The sequence below is a fragment of the Oreochromis niloticus genome, linkage group LG17 (genome assembly GCF_001858045.2).
Source record: "Oreochromis niloticus isolate F11D_XX linkage group LG17, O_niloticus_UMD_NMBU, whole genome shotgun sequence".
NCBI lineage: Eukaryota > Metazoa > Chordata > Actinopteri > Cichliformes > Cichlidae > Oreochromis > Oreochromis niloticus.
The window spans coordinates 19,300,922-19,320,450 of NC_031981.2; the positions used below are offsets into that span (position 1 = coordinate 19,300,922).

At 39.0% G+C, this 19,529-nt stretch overlaps 1 protein-coding gene across 12 annotated transcripts in view; it reads left to right on the forward strand.

Annotated features, from left to right (window-relative positions):
• Nucleotides 1-6,216: 6,216 nt before the first annotated feature.
• abcc9 (ATP-binding cassette, sub-family C (CFTR/MRP), member 9) overlaps nucleotides 6,217-19,529 on the forward strand; it is a 71,305-nt gene continuing 57,992 nt past the window's right edge. For 4 of the 12 annotated variants that reach the window (XR_003214506.1, XR_003214512.1, XR_003214513.1 and 1 more), the window contains exons 1-5: nucleotides 6,217-6,400; nucleotides 8,893-8,939; nucleotides 11,211-11,390; nucleotides 17,802-17,943; nucleotides 18,075-18,199. Coding sequence is in view for 3 of the 12 variants with exons in the window: in XM_025899525.1 (XP_025755310.1) it covers nucleotides 11,228-11,390; nucleotides 17,802-17,943; nucleotides 18,075-18,199 (430 nt within the window). In the remaining 9 variants the exon portion in view is untranslated. Of the gene's footprint in view, nucleotides 6,413-8,892; nucleotides 8,940-10,624; nucleotides 10,643-11,210; nucleotides 11,391-17,801; nucleotides 17,944-18,074; nucleotides 18,200-19,529 lie in introns of those variants that run through there. The other 8 variants (XR_003214511.1, XM_025899527.1, XM_025899526.1 and 5 more) reach the window with 6 other exon arrangements.

Below are 19,529 nucleotides of genomic sequence, written 5' to 3' on the forward strand. Positions count from 1 at the left end.
TTTGATGCATTTTGACTGAAGCATAAAATAAGTAGATGAGTAAATTGAGAGTTTTACTTTCAGTGCACTTCTGATGTTTCTGGCAGTTTGGATCGTCAGGATTTTTTAGCAGCAAGGAAGCTGTCAAACACTTCTCTCTTTTTTTGTCCTGTCTCATCAAGCCTACCTCTGTCTCATCTGTTTGTGGTAATGATTAAAAAATAAAAGAACTAATTTCCTTTAATCTGCAGGAATAACGTTGCGCTCAGATTGGCGTCCTTTCATTAGAGACTTTTAACGGCTGGCTGCTGTCGAATCACAGGCTTCACCAAGCAGAACAATCCAATGCAAAAGTTTTGAATGTGCAATCAGCGTTTCCTGGTGAATGCTATCTCTCCTGTCTTTCAGATAACCTTCAAGTGTCAGAGAAAATAATGCGCTGTCATCTCCTGGCTGGTGGCTTCAGTTTGAAGTTTGATTAATTGCTTTGCTGCTGCAGCAGCCATCTGCAACAGTCAGCAAGTTCCCAAAAGGTGGCAGCACAGACTAATACCCCATCTCTGTGTATATATGTGTGTATTAATGTCATGCTGGGGACTTGACTACTTACGGAGAACAAAAAAGAAGATTTAGGTGCAGGTTACGAAGAGTTATACTTGCAAAGTGATCACGTATTTGGAAAAGAGATCATTTTTCAAGAGCAAAGATATTATTTGGACAGTTAGACTGTTTTGCAGAGTAAGATTACATTTGTTTTTAAGAAACTGGAAGTTTTCAGTGAATTTTGTCTGCTAAATGTGTTGTTTTTATAAAAGCGTCCTCACACTGGGCATCATTACAGCACTGAGTGTGTATTAAAATTAATAATTTGTCAGTTAAGTCTTTCTGTAAAGGCTCAAACTGAGTATTTAGGTCCTTGGCATGAGAGGACTGGATGTGAGTGAAAAACCACTTTGGACTGGACTATACTCAAAGATCAGCGTGGATGTATAAGCTAGGTTTCATTTAGTCTGACTAGTGAGGATAGGGCAAGTGAAGTCAGATAAGGAAAAGATAATCTGGATCATGTTGAGCTCGCTTCATATTACAGATACAACACCCATATCTCACATGTTGGGGTGGCTGTGGCTCTGGAGGTAAAGTAGATCATCTACCAATCAGAAGATCAGCAGATTGATTCCTGCCTTTTCCAGTCTGCATGTGAAGCAGTTTGTGATCTTTATGTGTGAAAAGTGCTTTATAAATACATTTTACTTACTTATTTAATTGAGTTCAATTGAACTGAATTGAACAATGTGCAAAAGAACTGAAATCAAATTATAAACTGTAAGATCGAATGACAAACAGAATGAGGATCCAAATACGCACCTGTGGGAAGCAGGTGGAATTTCAGTGAAGATTTAAGAGATCTGAGTCAAACATGTGAGGAGACAATCAGAAGTGAGTGAAACATATTAGGAGAGAGCAGGTGAGGAAGGCAGGAGTGAGGAAAAAATAATGCATAGAAGATGTGAGAAACATGGAGAACATCAGCAGCTGGAATCTCACATAACCATAGAAAGCTCAAAACTGAACAGCTAAACAGCTGTCAGCTAACAAAGACTGACGTTCCTGATGTTAGAGTCAGGGTTACAAGGCTTAATGTCAGGGGTTAAATACTTAATTATGACAAAAAGCGTCCTTATAAAGGATGCTGGTACAAATCTGTGTGTGTGAGAGAGGGGATCAGTCCCCGTTTCCTGTTCTGGAGCATCTTGTTGGTCAAACACTTCCCTCAAGAAAGAGTTTTCTCACGCTGTAAACTACACACACACACACACACACACACACACACACACACACACACACACAGTTAAAATAAATACACACATTTGAATCTCAGTAGTGCTTTAATCCCCATCCTCCCTCCATCATCTGCCTTTCTAGGGTGTCACTGTGGGTCACAAGTGCTACTTCCTCTTTTGGTGACACAAGGGTCAGAGGTCAAAGTTGAACATCTGTTTGGGTTTTTTTTTCTAATGGCCATTAGTGTGTGAGTATGTGAGAACAGAGGAAGAGAGGGTGAGTGGGAGTGAAACCATGGGGGGATTAAAAAAAAAAGTCACGGAGGCATTTTGTGTGTGTGTGTTTGTGTGTTACTCGTTGTGTGTGTACATGCACACACAAAGCAGAGCCCTTACATCTGTTCTGGGGACTCAAACCAAATGAAGAAGGAAAATCATAAAAATTTCGCTGTGATGACTTTGATTTAGGATTACGAATATTAAAGTACTTGATATGGGAATGCTTGGTACGTACAGTCCCCTGAAGTGATGTAAATGTGAGTGTGTATGTGTGTTTACGGGGCACAGGTCAAATTAATCCCCTGGTCAGTTTCTTGGGAAACACTGGTGGATGAGAATCTCCTCACACGTCGCCTAGCCATGCAGTAAGGACACTCTCAGACCCACTGATAGCTCACGGTGTCCCTGTTGACAAATCCTCCCACACACACGTCTGGTTTGGCTGCTGCCCCCAGGCTGTGGCCTCTCAGCTGGGACACAAAAGCAAATGGAGTCCCAGGCTCCGTGTTGAGGATCTGTAACCTTTGTAAGAACATATCCCAGCACTACAGGGGTCTCCAGACCACTCTCCCCAGCCCTGGAGGTTGGGTCCTCTCATGGGTGTAAAAGTCTGAGTAATTACTTTGCTTGTGCTTCAATATGTTATTCTTCCTAAGGGAATAGAAAGATAAGATCCCATCTTCCTATCTTCTTTGATAAAAACACTAAATGCATTTTTCTGTTTTCATCTCGAGGCGTAGAGTGAATGAAGGCAATAAATATAAAACAGCATATGTTTTTGATTTATAGACTGACCGCGTTTTGAGCAGGAAGTCCATAAGTAATGCTCCCCAGTGCTTCTTTCTACTTCTTCCTGGGGTTATCCTGAGGCCTTCCCAGGCCAGATGAAATATTATTAAATGTCCTCAGTATGTTTCCAACCTAATTAATGCTCTAGAAATCCTCTAATAATAATGGAAGATCTCCATAATATATCAATTTTAGCAGCTGCTTTGCAAAGCTTCTTATGCATATCAAAGTTCCTCATGTTTTATTCTTTTGCAATCTTATTCCTTTAGTCACTATCCAAAGCTGTGACACTATTATAGATCCTCGTTATGCCAAACTGGAACATATCTTCCAGAATCAACCTCATTCTGAATTAAATAAGACTTGACAGTATTGAGTGATTCAAAAAAATCATCAGAAAGGGAGAAGCAGGGTTTTTTCCTCACTACTTCTATTCAACTGTGTTTATTTTTACAGCCAGAGCATGTGGAATGCAGATTTGTTCTTGCAGATGGGCACATCATGCGGAGGGCAGATACATGAGAAGACCTTCGTTTCCTTGTTGACTGTTTCCTTGAGGTCATTGATTGACCACTGACTGATCATGACCTCATGGGTCATGATCTCCATCATCTTGTAGATTTAGTGGACCTGTTGCACTAGGCACAGGTCATTTTTCGGAGCTTGTTGGTGTTCTTCTTTGTGAAACCCACCCAGAAAAGGCACAGAAGGTAGCCATTGGTTGGCTTCATATTCAGCAGTAATGACCTGCTACTTCTTGACCACGGAACAGCATCCTCGCATGGGTCAAGGCCATGCTGTGGAGGTTGGTAAGGCTGTTCATGTCTTGAACATCCCCAGCAACAAGCTGGAACACCTGATTGATCAGTGAGCCTCACCTTGAACACCTCGCCCTTCACACCATCTGAGACGATTCTGGATCTCCGAGTCCTGCTGACTGGGGTCTTGCAGAGATCCTGGATGCTGAACATGAGTGGTGCCTTGACACCAGTCCGTCTTGGAGAAAGCGTCCACAGTCTTGGATCTCTGGATACTGTCCACTATCTAAGCTTGCTGACTTGAACCATAAAACGGAGGACTCAAATTACAGAGTCCAGTCAATTATCATCAGTTATTATTAATCTCTGACTCTCTTCCACGGTTTGTCCTTAGGGGTGTCCAAACTCATAGGCTGTATCCATATGAGGACCCGGCCTTCGTGGTCTACGTGGGCCAGGTCCTCCAAAGGCCGGGTAGGCCGGAAGTGAGTGGCTGTGAAATTGGACAGTCTAGCCTTCAGTTTTGCGTCACCAGCTGTCTTGGTGAAGTTTAATAAACTCGGCTGTCTGGTCCTTTCTATCTAAAATATAACAAGACACTGGCGTAAATTCTCGATCATCTCACACTTCTGTTTAATCAGTTTTCCGTTTGACGTTTATTGAGCTATGTGAAAACTATAACTTTAATCTCAGCTAAACCGATTTACTCACGAACAAATAAAACACAGAAAAAAGCCAAACAATAACATTTTTAAGTTATCTAGGTGACTTATATATCATGTTTAACCTGAGTAGAAAAAAACGATGTGCTGGGAGTTCGCTGTTATTGCCCCGGCTAGCTATCGAGCTGTTGGGTAACAGACGTCTCCAAAAACGTCGGAGAACTTTTGCAAATATGTGATATCTTGATAAACCGAGCAGATATTTGAAGTTTACACACCCACATTCACGCCTGAAAATATCACAAAAGTTTATTTTGTGACCCAGAAAGAGTAATAAGAGTAATATTAAAACTAAGTAGCGGCCACCATTGTTGGAAACTGGAATTGGCTGGGCCGCGCTATGAATTCTGGGATATGGTGGGCCACGAAGGACACACCCGACCCATCCTTCAAATTTGGGGAAAAGGAGGACGCATTTGTTGGCTGCATTCGGAGGAGTCTACATCACACATCGATTACATCACAGCGACGCCTTTGTTGCGTCACTGTGATGTAATCGGCCTACACATGCAGCCTCAGGAGGATGCAGCCTATCGGACACCCCCTTTTTGTCCTCCCTCCCTCTGGTTCTGCAGGAGATTTCTTCCTGTTAAAGGAGAGTTTTTCCTTCCCACTGTCACCAAATGCTTGCTCTTGGGCCAGGGGGGTATCTGATTGTTGGGGGTTTCTTTGTTTTATTGTAGGGTCATTACTTTATAATATAAAACACCTGAAGGTGACTGTTGTTGTGGTTTGGCACTTTAAAAATTAATCTGAATTGAATTGAATTGAATTAAGTTAAGTCAACAATCCTTGATCTGTATAGCTGAATTATCAATATTTACATATTTAAATGGATGTTTTTAGGGCAGTAATTTGGACTGTCAGGTCCTGTCAAGAAGGAACAGAAATTTGGAAGGCCTCCAAATATGGAGGTGTTTCTTTTCTACAAATGACCTTCATAACTGTTTTTTTTTTTTTTTTAACTTTATAAAAATATCAAGCACTGAGCACAAGTCTTCTGTGAACGGTCAAGTCGCATTAAATCCGTCTTTTACGTCACTGACACAAGACGGACGCCAATTATCAGCGCCGGAGAAGACATCGCGAACGCTTCCTGGCCATCCAGTGCAGATGTCAGTGAAACTGTTGGGAAGACAACGTGAACATTTTATTTGTACTGTATAATCTGCAGATTCTGACAGAAATCTGCAACTATCCTTTGAAGCACCGCTCCTCTAAAACTGCAATAAGGATAATTATTAGGTTATTTACATTATTATGTAAATAACAAAATAACTTAAAGCAAAAATTGGGAAACGTATAGTCCGAAGTCTTTATATTAAGGGCCATCAGTCAAACAATACTGTTTGCTCTGGGTCTAAACAGAGCGCGTTGTGTGTGACGTCTTCTTTTGCGCATGCGGGCCGCTTTGAGCGTTCACACTAGCGCGCGTTTGCTGTCGCATTTTATTTGTAGTGTGAACAAGCAGACAAAAAAATCGGATTTGATCAAAAAATCGGAATTGAGCATTAAGACCTGCAGTGTGAACGTAGCCCACTGCAAAGCCCCCTCCTGCTGTGCTGTGCCGTAAATAGAGCTTACACTTTTCAAAATAAAATTAATGGGAAAAAAACAATATTTAAAAACTCTATTAACATTGAGACACTGTTATGGCTCTTATATTACCAACCACACATAAGTTAAAATAGTCTTCATTTTTTTCTCTCATATCATAACCTGGGGGAAAAAATTCCTTTATTTCATTTGAAACATACTCCTAATTTGCCAGCTTAAAAACAGCTTCTCTGAAAAAAGCCGATTTAACGCTCATTTGGCTTTAGTTTGACCTAAATTTATCCTTCTATCATGCACATGCACATGCACACACACAAAAAAAAGACAGCCAACATATCTGAGAGTGCGTGCGTATCATTTGTACCGCACGAGCGCCATAACGGCTTCTGAGCGGACACGTTAGTAGTCGTAATATATAGCATTTCCTGTCACCGTGCCTTCAGTATAAACCGCAATCATAATAAGACACCCCGAACGGGGATAACGACTGCGGAAGAGACGCCGTGACCCGCAAACCTGCGTCAAAGGTCGGGTAAGTGCTGGGGTGAGCTCTCCTTTATTCTTCTGTCATTCGCAACCAGGCGACAGCATCCTCAGTGTGCCGTAACACGACGTCTTAACTGAGGACGTTAAGAGATGTGAGACAGCCAGACTTCATTGAGCATTCCTCCAGTTTGAGTCGATTTGGCTCTTACTGCTGGCGTGTAGCTTCAAAATAAACAGTGTAAAATATCGGAGTCTTTGAGATGTGAGTCTTCATTTCGGCACCGTGTAATGCACCGTGCACACACAGTTCAGGGAAAACAAGGCGTTTTGCTGCTGGTCGTGGAAGGAGGCTGGGTCGATTACAAGCGGTACAGTTTAAAAAGTTTAAGGATTTATACATTTACATCTTCTTATTATTTCAGTTATTCTTGCCGAATATAAGATTGGATCACATTGGTTTAGAAAAATCACACATCTTTAAAATATGTCTGTTTGTATTGGTCCGCGCGTTGAAAGTCTTCTAACTGTTTGATTTCTGAATGGAGTTTTGTTGATATCAATGCGTGGCAGGACTGAATCACAATGAAGGACGCTGAATGACACGTGAAAATAAACCCGATTGATCCCCCCCTCCCCGCTCCATCAGTTTTTTTTAGGTATTTCTATGCATGCAAGACTTGAACCTCGTGCTTCTGAGTGCAGCAGCTTGCATGAATGAAAGACAATACAGTCGATAATGTGCTCTCTTCAGTGCGCCCGCTGACCGCATCAAAGGTCCCTGTTTTAATGCTAAGCAAAGCAGTTTCACGTGTGTACCCTGCAGGCTCTGGGATTCACTCAGGTTTTAGGGATGATCTCCCATATCAAGCTACTGTGTGTGCAACCACACGAAATCAGATTAAAGAGTTTAAAGTGTCCATCATTATAAATGTGCACATGCCAGAACATTAGAGCAGGTTGAGGTCCCTTAAGGATAGTTAATTTCACCTTGTTAATTAAAATAGCATTATATTTACTCTATTTCTATATATCTCATATCAATTAATTCTAGTTATTTTAAATAAAATATTAATTTAATGACTTTACGCTTATTTCTGTGTGATTTACTTAAAAAATGTTGGATTTTCCAACTAAGGTTAATATATTCATACAATTATACAGACAGATTGTTTGCACTACAGAGGTTTAATGCTGCACATGATAAAAGTAGATATGCCAGATTAAGCGATATTTCTTTAGCTGCATGTTTGTAAATCCACTTTGCTCTTGACATGTCAGCAGGCTGTTGAGGAAGCCTATAATAAACCTCCTTCTCACCCCTAAACTGGTACAAGTTTGGAAATCTGATAGGAGGTGACTTTGTATCAAGCTGTCTGAATGTACTCAGAGTTTTACTGAAATTTATGAGGTTTGAACCTTCAAAATAAAACTCCTTTTTTCTTTTTAACTAAATGGATGTTTAGCTTATAGAAACTGCTGACCATACAACACAGGCTGAAAGGCAAAAAAGAGACAAATGTAATGTGGGATCAAGAATATGTGTAGTGAAAATGAACACAAACAATTTAAAATAATAAGTGAAAATGACACAAGGACATTTTGGTGTAACGTGTAACAGATTAGGTGAATGCATTTAACATGGGTACACATGATGACATTATACATGTGCAGAGAACAAACAGGAAAGAGCACAGTAAGTATTATAGGAGATGTCTGTATTCAAAGCATATATAGTATTTAAATATTTAACTGCCTCAATATGCTGGTATTAGTATTACTTCATGTTTTTCCTGCATTGTACAAGGTGTTTTAAATAAATTGGGGTCATAAAGTGTTAAATATACACTGTTCACTTTAAGATTGTTGTGTCACATGTGCTGGTAATAACAGTGATTATTTAAAAAAAACTAAACAGTTATATCGTAAATTTTGCAATTGTTCTTTTTGTCATCATGAACTCCTATTTTAAGTTGAACTAAGCTGCCAAAAAGATAAACTATAAACTAAGGTATAGATAAATATAATTATAAATATTATAAATAATGATCTTTGTATTATATTTTTAAAACAACTAAATTATTATATGGACTGGTTCTTACATAGTTCTTGTCTATTTTATTGAAAGAAACTGCTTTCTTACTCCAATTAGTAGAAAACCTGTTCTGCATCAGGAGCCACATTATGGAAATTTGCAATGATAGACAATTAGCATTTTTCTATATTTAAGTATGGATTGTGAGTAATTCAGTGTAAGCACACCCACAGTACTCAGTTTATATGCAAATACAAAGGTTTTATTTTGAAAGACTTGGATGGAAGCGCTTTATCATACACGGTGTAAGCTGACACCATCCACACAGGCAGGCAGCAGTGAGTGGAGCAGCTGAATCTTTTGCGGAGCTAAAAATAATCAACTTTTTCCCTCTCCAACTCTCACCGTATTTTGTTTCTGTTCCTCTCCCTCCTTTCTTCCTTTCTTTCCTTTGTCTGTTTTCCTTGTGTTTGTTTTTATTTACAATTTTTTTTTTTAAATTCAAGCATTCTGAATGAGACGGTGTTGATAAGGATTATTACTTTACTCTGAGGTAAGACACTTGGTTTTACTAAGCTACCATTGTAGTATTTCTTATTAAGCTGCCTCAATTTAAACAACTCTAAATTAGGTTCCTGAATTATCCTCATGTAGTTTAAGTACTGGGCTGAAGTGTAACGCAGGTGTTCAAGGTTAACTTACTTGTACTTCCAGGTGAAATGATCCACGTGCATTAATTATATCCTTATGTGATGGTAGTAAAAGGGAAAGTAATACGGTAATAAACAAATAAGTAAAGAAGTTAACAGTAGGCAGAAATTTGAGGTGAAACTCTTCTCCTGTACGTCACACAGTGATAATTTCTCAGCAATAAGGCAACAAAATGCTGTGTAGTGGCTGCATATAAAAGTTGAATGTAACCACCATGTAGTCATTCAATAACTAGCCTTTGCATTTTTAAGCCTCAACATTAGCATTTTGGCAGGTGTCATGTTAGTTTTCTGAAGCCAGAAATGATAACGAAGTAGAAAAAGTGATTGGCAACACACACAGAGGGGCACTAGCTAATGGCATGCTTGGGTAGCAAGGTGCATCCAACTCTACAGGTGCAAAACCCAGAGCACATAACTGCTAATTTATGCTAAGTAAAAATATTTGTTTTTCATTCACTAAAACTGAAGCACAGAATTCTTGGATGGGCTGTACCTGACAGCAATCCATAATTACTGTTCAGATAGTCCGAATAAAAAAATGCTCTCGCAGCACAATCACAATATCCAACTTACTGAGTAGAATTAGCGAAGGCGAGGTCTAGCAGAGAGCTAGAAAGTGGTCACACCCCTAACTGTAATATTTAGCAGTACAACTCCAGAATAGGTCATAAAAATGTCACTCCAGTACAGCTGTTATAAGGGGGTAACTATCCGAAGAGGCAAAATCTGTTTTTTGTTTTGTTTTGTTTTGTTTTGTTTGTACCAGACTGTAAAGATGGTTATTTCTGCTGTAGTTTGATAATTCAACATGGGAGCATTTGGGTGTTGACTCACTTTTAGAGGCAGCCTCAAGTGGTCACTAGAGGAACTGCAGTTTTGGCATTGGCTTCATTATCCACCCTGGGCACTGCTGCCATTTCTACATAAGATAGAGATATGCTCTTTAATTAAAAACAAAACAAAACAAAACAAAACTGTTTACTTTAATATTTGGTGAGTATTTAGATTTATTACCAAGTATAAATATTAACTATTAGCTTAGCATACTGCTAACTGTCATCTTTTGGGAGGTGTTTAATAATCTACTGATATTTTTCACATTTCCCCCCCTTGTGTTTGAGGCATATCATATCTGACTTTGTTACAAAACTAATTTTAAAAAAGGGAAAAAAGGACATGTTTAGTTAGAGTCAAGGCTAAAACAGCGCACTTCACATAAAGCCAAACCTTTGTAAATAAAGTTGAAATTGGGGACTTGTTGTTTCAAGTTAAACAGCTGCACAGCTGTTACACCCTCTACAAAAAGCCTTGTGTAGATGAATTAGTGAAATTGTGCTTCAGAATCAGTTTTAGTAATAAAGAATTATTTATGTTGTGGTGATACGTATAAGGATGTTAAAGAGATGGTGCAGAAATCGCCATCTGGTCAGAAGGAAAAACCCTAAAACCTGGAAGACTTGGCTGGATTCCCACAAAGTGAAATAGCTGGCAAAGGACAGATGCAAGGATGCCAATGGTTACATCCTCATCCATTATAGTGTGGGTATGTTATACCATAAAATATAATAAAACAGCTGGTTAAATAGTTTCAGTAAAATAAACAGTAATGCATTTTTTCCTAATGTGGCCCTAATACTCTGTCGTAGGCTGCAGACTTTTCTTTTTCTCTTTTGTTCTATTCTTGGATCTTTATGATGTCACAAGTAAAGTTGAGTGCATTTAAAAACTGCAATCTTTGACCAAAGTATCAAGGAATACAAATGAGTTTTCAAACACATTCTGAAGAGTTTGAAGATGTGCTTGTGAGGCATCATGAGATCTAAGATGAGGCTTTTCCAACTCTTAATATTCACTTAACATTAAGCCACCATAAGCCAGCCAGCACATAACTGGACGGTGTCTCTGAAATAGCTCTCGTGCCTCTCACAAGCCTGAGTGTGGCACCGAGAGTGTGTGTGCACTTTGTGTGTCAGGCCACAGAAATGTCTGAACTTCAAAGCTGCTGCTGCAAGATTAAATAAAATGATTGTTTTTAATAAAGAATGATCTTAATTGTCATTAGTTAAGGTGGTTTGCGATGTGTCAGCTGATATCGGGCCTTATTTTCCCAGACTGACTCAGGACTCATATGGAGCAGTCGGATGGTGGCAGGGCCTTGTCATTTTGTGGCAACAAAAGCAACGCCTACAGTGTGACAAAGGGCGTACTGAACAATCCCTGCTTCGTGGATGCTCTCAACCTGGTTCCTCATGTCTTCCTGCTCTTCATCACCTTCCCCATCCTCTTCATTGGTATGTAACACACTGCTGTATTTATGACTCTTAGAAAAAAAAGTTTGTCTTCTTGGAAACTGCTTTTAATTTTTCATGTAATTAATGGATGATAAAGTGGGCTCTTAGAGAACAGAGTGGGTTGATGGTGTGAAGAGAAGCACAGGGAACTGTGGCTGAGAGTGTGGAGAACTAATCTGAGCAAACAGAGTGAAATCTGGAGGGCAGTAGCTGATTTGGATGGGTTCAGGATTAAGGAGCGGAGCAGAGGAGGGCTGTAGACTTTGTTTTCAACTTTTATAATAATTAATAATAATAATTTTTCAAAATGTGGGCCTTTTTTTAGTGTAGCTAACTGTTTGGTGAGTTTTAAATTGTAGGCAATCACCTATTCGATCTGTTTCACAGTGAGTCTGCTTTCTTTATACCTTCTAAATTTTAGCATATCCAATACCACCCCAGGGTGAAAAATGCTGGAATGAATTATTAAAAAGTTCAAAACTTCAACTCACCAACGTATACTAAGAGAGCATGACACATAAAATATGTGTTAATTTTGAGGGTGTCAAGTGGGAACCTATTTCAGATTTGATATGGAATGATCCAGGTGTATTTTGAAAGACTAAATGAAGAAAACAAACATTTTCACAGGTAAATACTTATCTACATTATGAGTTTTGGTATATCTGCAGCATAAAGTCACAGCTGTGGACCTCGTGTTATGTTTTAGTGTTCCCTGCTTATATCTCTTGAAGCTTCGCCTTCATTACTGGAAAGTCTCAGAATTCACTGCAGTTGTCAAGACTGAACTAATCCAGTGAGGATTACTGGATCTGAGTCAAATAGACTGTTTTGATCTCTCTTCTTATTGTGTCACATGCACTTCATTGTGTTTAATGGATAATGGTCTATACATATTCTAGGTGGCAGCTATTGTTTTTGGATATGCATTTTGAAGCCTCTTTATTAGTGTTTTGGCTCCTGCTGGATTTTGGACCCAGAAGTGACCATTTTTGGATGAGAGTGGTATCATCTGAGGCTAGTAAGTTCGGCTAGCAAGCTGCATTTATATAAACTATGGGCGCGAAGTGGAGCTATGTTTTTCAGGAGCAGTTTGCTGCTGGTAGGGTCTCCTAAGACAAATTGGATCAGGGTGGGGTGTCAGACAAAAAGCTGACAAGCCCTATGATGAAAAACAAAATTAGGAGTCCAGTTTACCCTGCATAGGACAAGGTCAATGGGGTCCAGCGCTGGTGCCAGAACAGAGGTAGGGTTTTTGCTACTTGTATAACAGTATTTCTCCCAGTCGTTGAGAGTGTTGCTTCCATTCACCTTTAGGCTGGGGAATGGGTCCAGACTTACCTAGCTTTCATTTTTTTTGTCACCCCTACAGGGGTGTTACTGGCAGGTACGGCCTACCCAATCTGACCATGAGTGATGTACTGTTATTGGACCTCTGTACTAATGACATTTGGTTAGTTGATTTTTGTTAGCAAGTGATTAATTGCGTAATAGTCATCCTCATAACGATGAATCAGTGACACTGATGTTATGTTTCAAGCATTTTGAACTGCAAAAGTACCAAATTTGATCCAACAGAAATGAAGGCCCAGTGGGGTAAAATAAAAAACAACTAATTTTTACTATGTCATAGTATTAGATATTTTAAGAAACCATTACCTTTGGGATTTAACTAAAATTAATCAATTTTTACTTGTGAGATTGGAGCTGATTTGAGTTTAGTTCCACACTCAATAACATCTCTATTGCTCAGTGGACTCATCATTTCCTTGCAGTTATGGCGTTTAGCTGAGAAAGGTCATGGGGTTTATGGGAGCTGACATTTGTTAAAGGCCAAAAGAGCATCTTTATTTAAAGTATGAAGCCATATGACAGCGTCTCATCTTGTTTCTCAACAGTATAGGAAAAAAGATTTGCTTCAGGGCTGGATTTAAAGTCAGTGTTTTGGTAACATTTGTATTGAAGTTTTCTTAGTTCAGAAATTCTGGCTATACTTTTGCTCTTTTTAGGTCTTATAAGATTTTGAAGAAGGGACAAATATAACCAATGAACTGATAGACCAGGACCAAAAAAACCCCATCTTGGGCTAGCCATTTCGAGTCAAGATTTCAGCTATGAAGCAAACTGACCAAACCCAGCAGTCGTTAACAAGCATTTTTTTTTCTTGTAGTCATTATTTTGCCATCAAAGAAAGCATATGAGGCTACTGAAAGAAGGAGAACTTAATTGCATTGGAAACGTGGCAGGAAGACAACGATAATAAGGCCAGTGTGATTCATTTGTGTTTACGACTAAAAATAGATGCTTGCGAACTGTAAAATATGTTTAGAAGCATGTGTATGAATAAAAAAAATATAGGTTTCAGCCAAGCAGCCCCTATAGTTTTTAATACAACAGCAGTAAAGATGCTCTGCACATTTAGATTACTTTTAAAACGAACAGTATAAATGTACTAATAAATTATATCCATCCATAAATCCATCCAGCTATTTTCTGCCACTTATCTGAGGCTAGGCAAATTATGCTATATTATTGTAGAAAAAGCTCCCCAGCATTTTTTAAAGAAATGAAACCTTTTTCTTTTTCATGGGATAGTAAAAATATATAAGGGGACATTAAAATAGTGATTTGCTGACTTCAATTGACAGGGATGTGGTCAGAAAATGTCTCGAAAGAAAGGAACAAAAACCCTTCTCTACGGCTTTGAAGTGAATGATGAAATCCCTTGTCTGACTTGTCTGAGCTGTGTTACTGTAATCTTCTACTCTAGCATGACTCTGTGTAATCTGGCTGACTGAGCAGATGTGTGGGTGATTTTAACGTTCCCTGTTGTGCTCGCTCTCTTGGGAACACACACGTGCACTGTTTTTGCTATTTTTGTGCGGTCGCTCATTGACATGATGCGTTTTCTTGCCCTTTACCCTTATCTCACTCATCGCATCTAAGTCCTTTACCCCTTTCCCATACCCCAAAGTTAACCCCAACCATTAAGCAAAATCTTAACATGAAAAATGCAAATCTTTTGAGGATCTGTCACATCCTCGTATCAGATATGTCCTTGTGATAATAGTTTTGAGACAAACATTGGTCCTCAGAAAGATAGCAAAACACACACACACACACACACACACACACACACACAAAACCCCGTTCAGCTATCTTAGTGAGGACCCTCATTGACATAATGGTTTCCCTAGCCCCTTACCCTAACCCTAACCATTAAAAATGAATGCCTAACCCTAACCCTTACCCTAAACCTAACCATAACCTAATTGTAACCCTGACACTAAAACCACGTTTTGAACCTCAAAAATGGCTTTAAATGCCTTCAAAAATGTGAGGACCGGGTTGTGTGTCCTCGCAAGTGACTGCTGGTTCTCACAAGTATAGTAGAATGCAGATTTCGGTCCTCACAAAGATAGCTAGACAAGAACACACACACACACACACACACACACACACACACTATAATTTCAGAGGACAAGCATTACATTAAAAAATATGTTTTTATTTGTAAATGTGATGATTGTTGACATGATTCATGTTTAAAAAAAACACATCTCCATCTGTAAAAAGAAAAAAGAGTTAGGTCCCCACAACATGACAAAATCTTGGACCACACACATACCCTTAAAGGCAGTATCTTGACACGAATATCATCATTAAGCTGCTTTGAGGAGTGGTTAAGATGGGATTAGATCGATGGTTCAGTGATCCACTGGGATCTTGGCTGGTGTTGCTGGAACAAGTAAAACACACAGGAACAAAAGAGCAGTCAAAATGAGTACTGGCAAATTATTAATAGAGAATATTGTGTGGGTTAGGTTTGAAAATATTAATATTCAGGTTCCTACACACCCATTTACTCTTCGTTTGATTTTTCCCTTGTTAGACAATGAAAAGAAAGCTAAATATGAGTAATGACAAAAAGAAAAATGCTGGAAAAATTAAAGAAAACAGAAAAGAAGTAAAAAGAAAGCAGCTGAAGAATGACGAGGGAAAGATCAAACTGATAAACAAGAATGAAATATGTATTTATTAAAGGTTTCGAGTCATTGCAGGGAATAACTTACTGAATGCTTGGCTGGTTATCTGTGTTGTTTGCGTTTGTGTGTCTCGGTGTAGTCAGTAGTTTATGGGAATGGTTCTGACCATAAGCCCTCAGCTCTCTCCCCAAGGACTCACTAATTGATGCTTCCTGGTTGTAGTTTTTCATGGTCTCTGTGCCCTAAGGCTCCAAAATGGCTTCAGTCCATTGAGTTAAGAGCAGAATCAAATCTAATAATAGAGACTGGTGGAATAAATGAAACTATTACTAAAGCAGCAAGACTTTAATTACATGTAGAAGTAAATGCTGTAGAAAAAAGGCAGACTTGGAAAAAGTCCATATGCAAGTAATTTGATAATTACATACTTACTCAAATTTATTTTCAAGCACAAATAGTAAATATTTGATGGGTACAAGATTGCCTAACATGAATTTATTAACAATATAAGTAGCAGTTTGGACTTTAACATAATTAGTAGTTGCTGCCTTATTGAACGACTGTATCACTGATTGAATATGACTCAATACTAAGGTACATGGTACCTGAATATACACTCACCTGACACTCTATTAGGTACATCTTGCTTGTACTGGACTGAAGAAGTTTTTGCCTTCAGAACTGCTTTAATTCTTCATGGCTTTGATTCAACAAGGTGCTGGAAACATTACTCAGAGATACTGGCCCATATTGATATGAAGGTATAACCACTGATGCAGATTTTTTTGGCTGTACATTCATCATGTAAATCTCCCAATTCACCACATCCCAAAGGTGCTGTATGGGATTGAAATTATGGAGACCATTTAAGTAAAGTCAACTCATCGTAATGTTTAAGGAACCAATTGGAAATTATCTGAGTTTTGTGACATGGCATGTTGTCCAGGTGGAACCAGCCTTCAGAAGATGGTTATGCAAAATTCTGACCCTCTAATCTTAATGTTGGAGCAGAACTTTGGACTCATCATGGTGAAAAGACTGATTCTTATATAATGCATTTCTACTTTACATAAGCACTTTCTACCTAGCATTCAGCCACATTCATACTCACATGAACACATCGGGGAGCAGCTTGGGGTGTAGTACCTTCCCTTAGGCATGCGATTTTGAGCAGCCAGGGGTCAAATTAGTAGATGGCCTGCTCTAACTCCTAAGCTACAGTCATCTCAGCCTCTCAAACCTCATCAGACCAGACAACGTTGTTCCTACTACTGTCAAGTTTTTGTGAACCTGTGTGAATTGGCATTTTCTGTTCTTAGCTGACAGGATTGGCACTTGTTGTGGTCTTCTGCTGCTTCAAGGTTTAATGTCGTCTTGGTAGCTACGAGGGGTTATTTGACTTACTGTTGCCTTCCTATCAGTTTGCTGAAGACTTATAATTTTCCTCTCACTTTTGGCATCAACAAAGCATTTTCGCCACTGCTCACTGGATAAGTTCTCTTCAATGGGCCATTCTCTGTAAACCCTAGAGATGGTTATGTGGGAAAATACAAGCAAACCAGAAGTTTCTGAAACACACAGGCCAGCTCATCGACAACAACCATGCCACATGGAAAGCCAGTTAAATCACCTTTCTTCCCCATTCTGATACTCAGTTTGAACTTTACCAGATTGTTTTGACCATGTTTACATGCCTTAATTTGTTTTAATTTGCGGTCATGTGATTGTTCCAATTTGCTTCAACAAGCAGTCGTACAGGTGTACCCATTAAAGTATATTAATACATTAGTGATAGTTTCTTTGTCTTTTTTTAACTGCCAGAATATATTAATATGTTAAGATTTGAAGGTTAAATCTGGTCCTAATTTATCAAAGTATTCGGTATTTTGTATGGTTGGAAGTAATATTACGCATTACCTCTGTGACTTTTCACAGTTGGGCTCTTTTTAGATCGCACATGCTTTCAGGACCTCTCTTTTACAGTTTTTTTTTTGTAACATAACATGAAATAAATATGACATGAATTTTGTTGTCCTCTTAAGTTCACATATCTTCCCAAAAGATTCCTGATGCATTTAAAAGCGTGGTTTGGAGTTGTTTTGATCATACACACAAATGCAGAGATTTTAAAAAATCAAAGTTATAAGTGATGTCATGTGTGATTCATGTTTATGTTTAAAGTTATTTTCTTCATCCCTGAACAATGATTTTCACTCGGTTATGACATAAATATAAACCAGCAGAATTACTTGGAGAGTGTAAGTAAATTGATGCAAATCAGTTGTGCTTTGAAGTCACATTTATAAACACATTTTTTGGATCCACCATCTATTTTTTGGGCTTCTGTTACGCTTTTCTGCACACACTTGTTACCTCTGACAACATCGCAAGCTCGGATTCACTGTCTTGTGTTTTTGTCCATCAGGTTGGGGCAGTCAGAGCTCTAAAGTCCAGATCCATCATAACACATGGCTTCATTTCCCTGGGCACAACATGAGGTGGATCCTCACCTTCTTGCTGCTATTAGTCCACGTCTGTGAGTTTTCAGAAGGCATCGTCTGCAACATGTGAGACCTCTGAATTTTTAAAAAATCAAACATAAGCAAAAAAAAGAAGGTCTTTTTGTTTTTTAATTGTCTTTAGTTGAATAAATGGTTTGCATGTTAATTATTATATATTTTGTGTTTGCCTCTTGCTGTAGGGTGATGGGTACCAACCACCTCCATCTCTTCATGCCAGCATTCATGGGTTTTGTAGCAGCCACAACATCAGTCATTTACTACCACAACATAGAAACATCCAACTTTCCCAAACTGCTGCTTGGTAAGACAGTGAGGGGCGCTTAATATGACCCTTTTTTAAAATTTGACCAAATAAACAGCCAAGGAATTCTGTTCAGTCAATATAAAAGAGGACAATTAAGATTAGCACCCCTTCCTTAATTAAAACAGAAAAAACAAAACTACAAACCAATTAACTTGGTCTCAAATGATCAACCTTCCCTTTGGAATTTTAACAAATAATTATAATCATAAAACAAAATGAATTCAGTCTCAGAAAAACATTTCAGAAAGGCTGAGATGATTTGAACATGTGCAGAGGAGGAGGAGAGTAGATGTGCTGGACAAAGGATGTTGAAGATTGGCAGGAGGAAAAGAGGAAGACCACAGATAGGCTCATGGATGTAGTGAAGAGGGACATGCAGAGGTTTTGTGTGAGGGAGGAGGATGCTGGGAATAGGCTGAGACAGAGGCCAATGATCTGATCTGATGTGGGGACCCCCTAAAGGAAGGAGCCAAAGATTATCTGAATTGGAACTCAAAAAACTACGTTGGCCACAGTACAGACGTCGGAGAAGGAATATTAATAAAAAGTAGAAAGGGCAGGAGGTTGAGTGAGGAGTATCTATCAAAAAACAGACGCTCATTAGATGCAAGGATGTTTCAACAACAATGGCAGGTTAGCATGTGGATGTTTTGCAGATGAGAAATTTGCTAATCCTAAAAACATAGACGTGCCTCGCTAGAGTTCATCCACTTTCTCAGCTTTTCCTGAGATTATTTTCTCTGTTTGCTAGCTGGTATATACTGTATCTATAAGCAGGTACTTCTCTTGAAGGCTTGTGAAAGCAACATCAACACTAATAAGTAAGATTATCTCCATCCAGATGACTGTTTCAGCTTAGGTTCATGTATAATCTACATACATTATCATCTGCCACACTGGCAATGAAGTGGACTCTTAAGCAGCACCTATTGCTGACAAGTTAAAGATCAAAAGGTTTATTGGGTAATAGCAAGCCAATAGGGAAGGAGATATCAGTCACAGGGATTCTTGGGCACAGTTCAGGTTACGCCAAAGAGAGGTGGTCCACAGAACTGTTCAAGAGGGTTCTGCTCAGAGTGTGGGTGGTAGGTTTGGGCAAGATACTTGGAAAGGGGCCATTTGTCTGTTTTGTGCCATTGAAGAGAGTTGTCGCAGACTTCAGCTGGACTCAGAGAGAGTGGAAAAACAAAGCAGTAAACAGACCAGCGCGAGTGTGACATACAAATTATATTGCACGTTTGAAAAAGCATGTGAATTGACCATACACTTAAACTGGGAATGTGCATGCTGGTGTAAACAGAAAGCAAAGGCATGTACTGACAAGGCC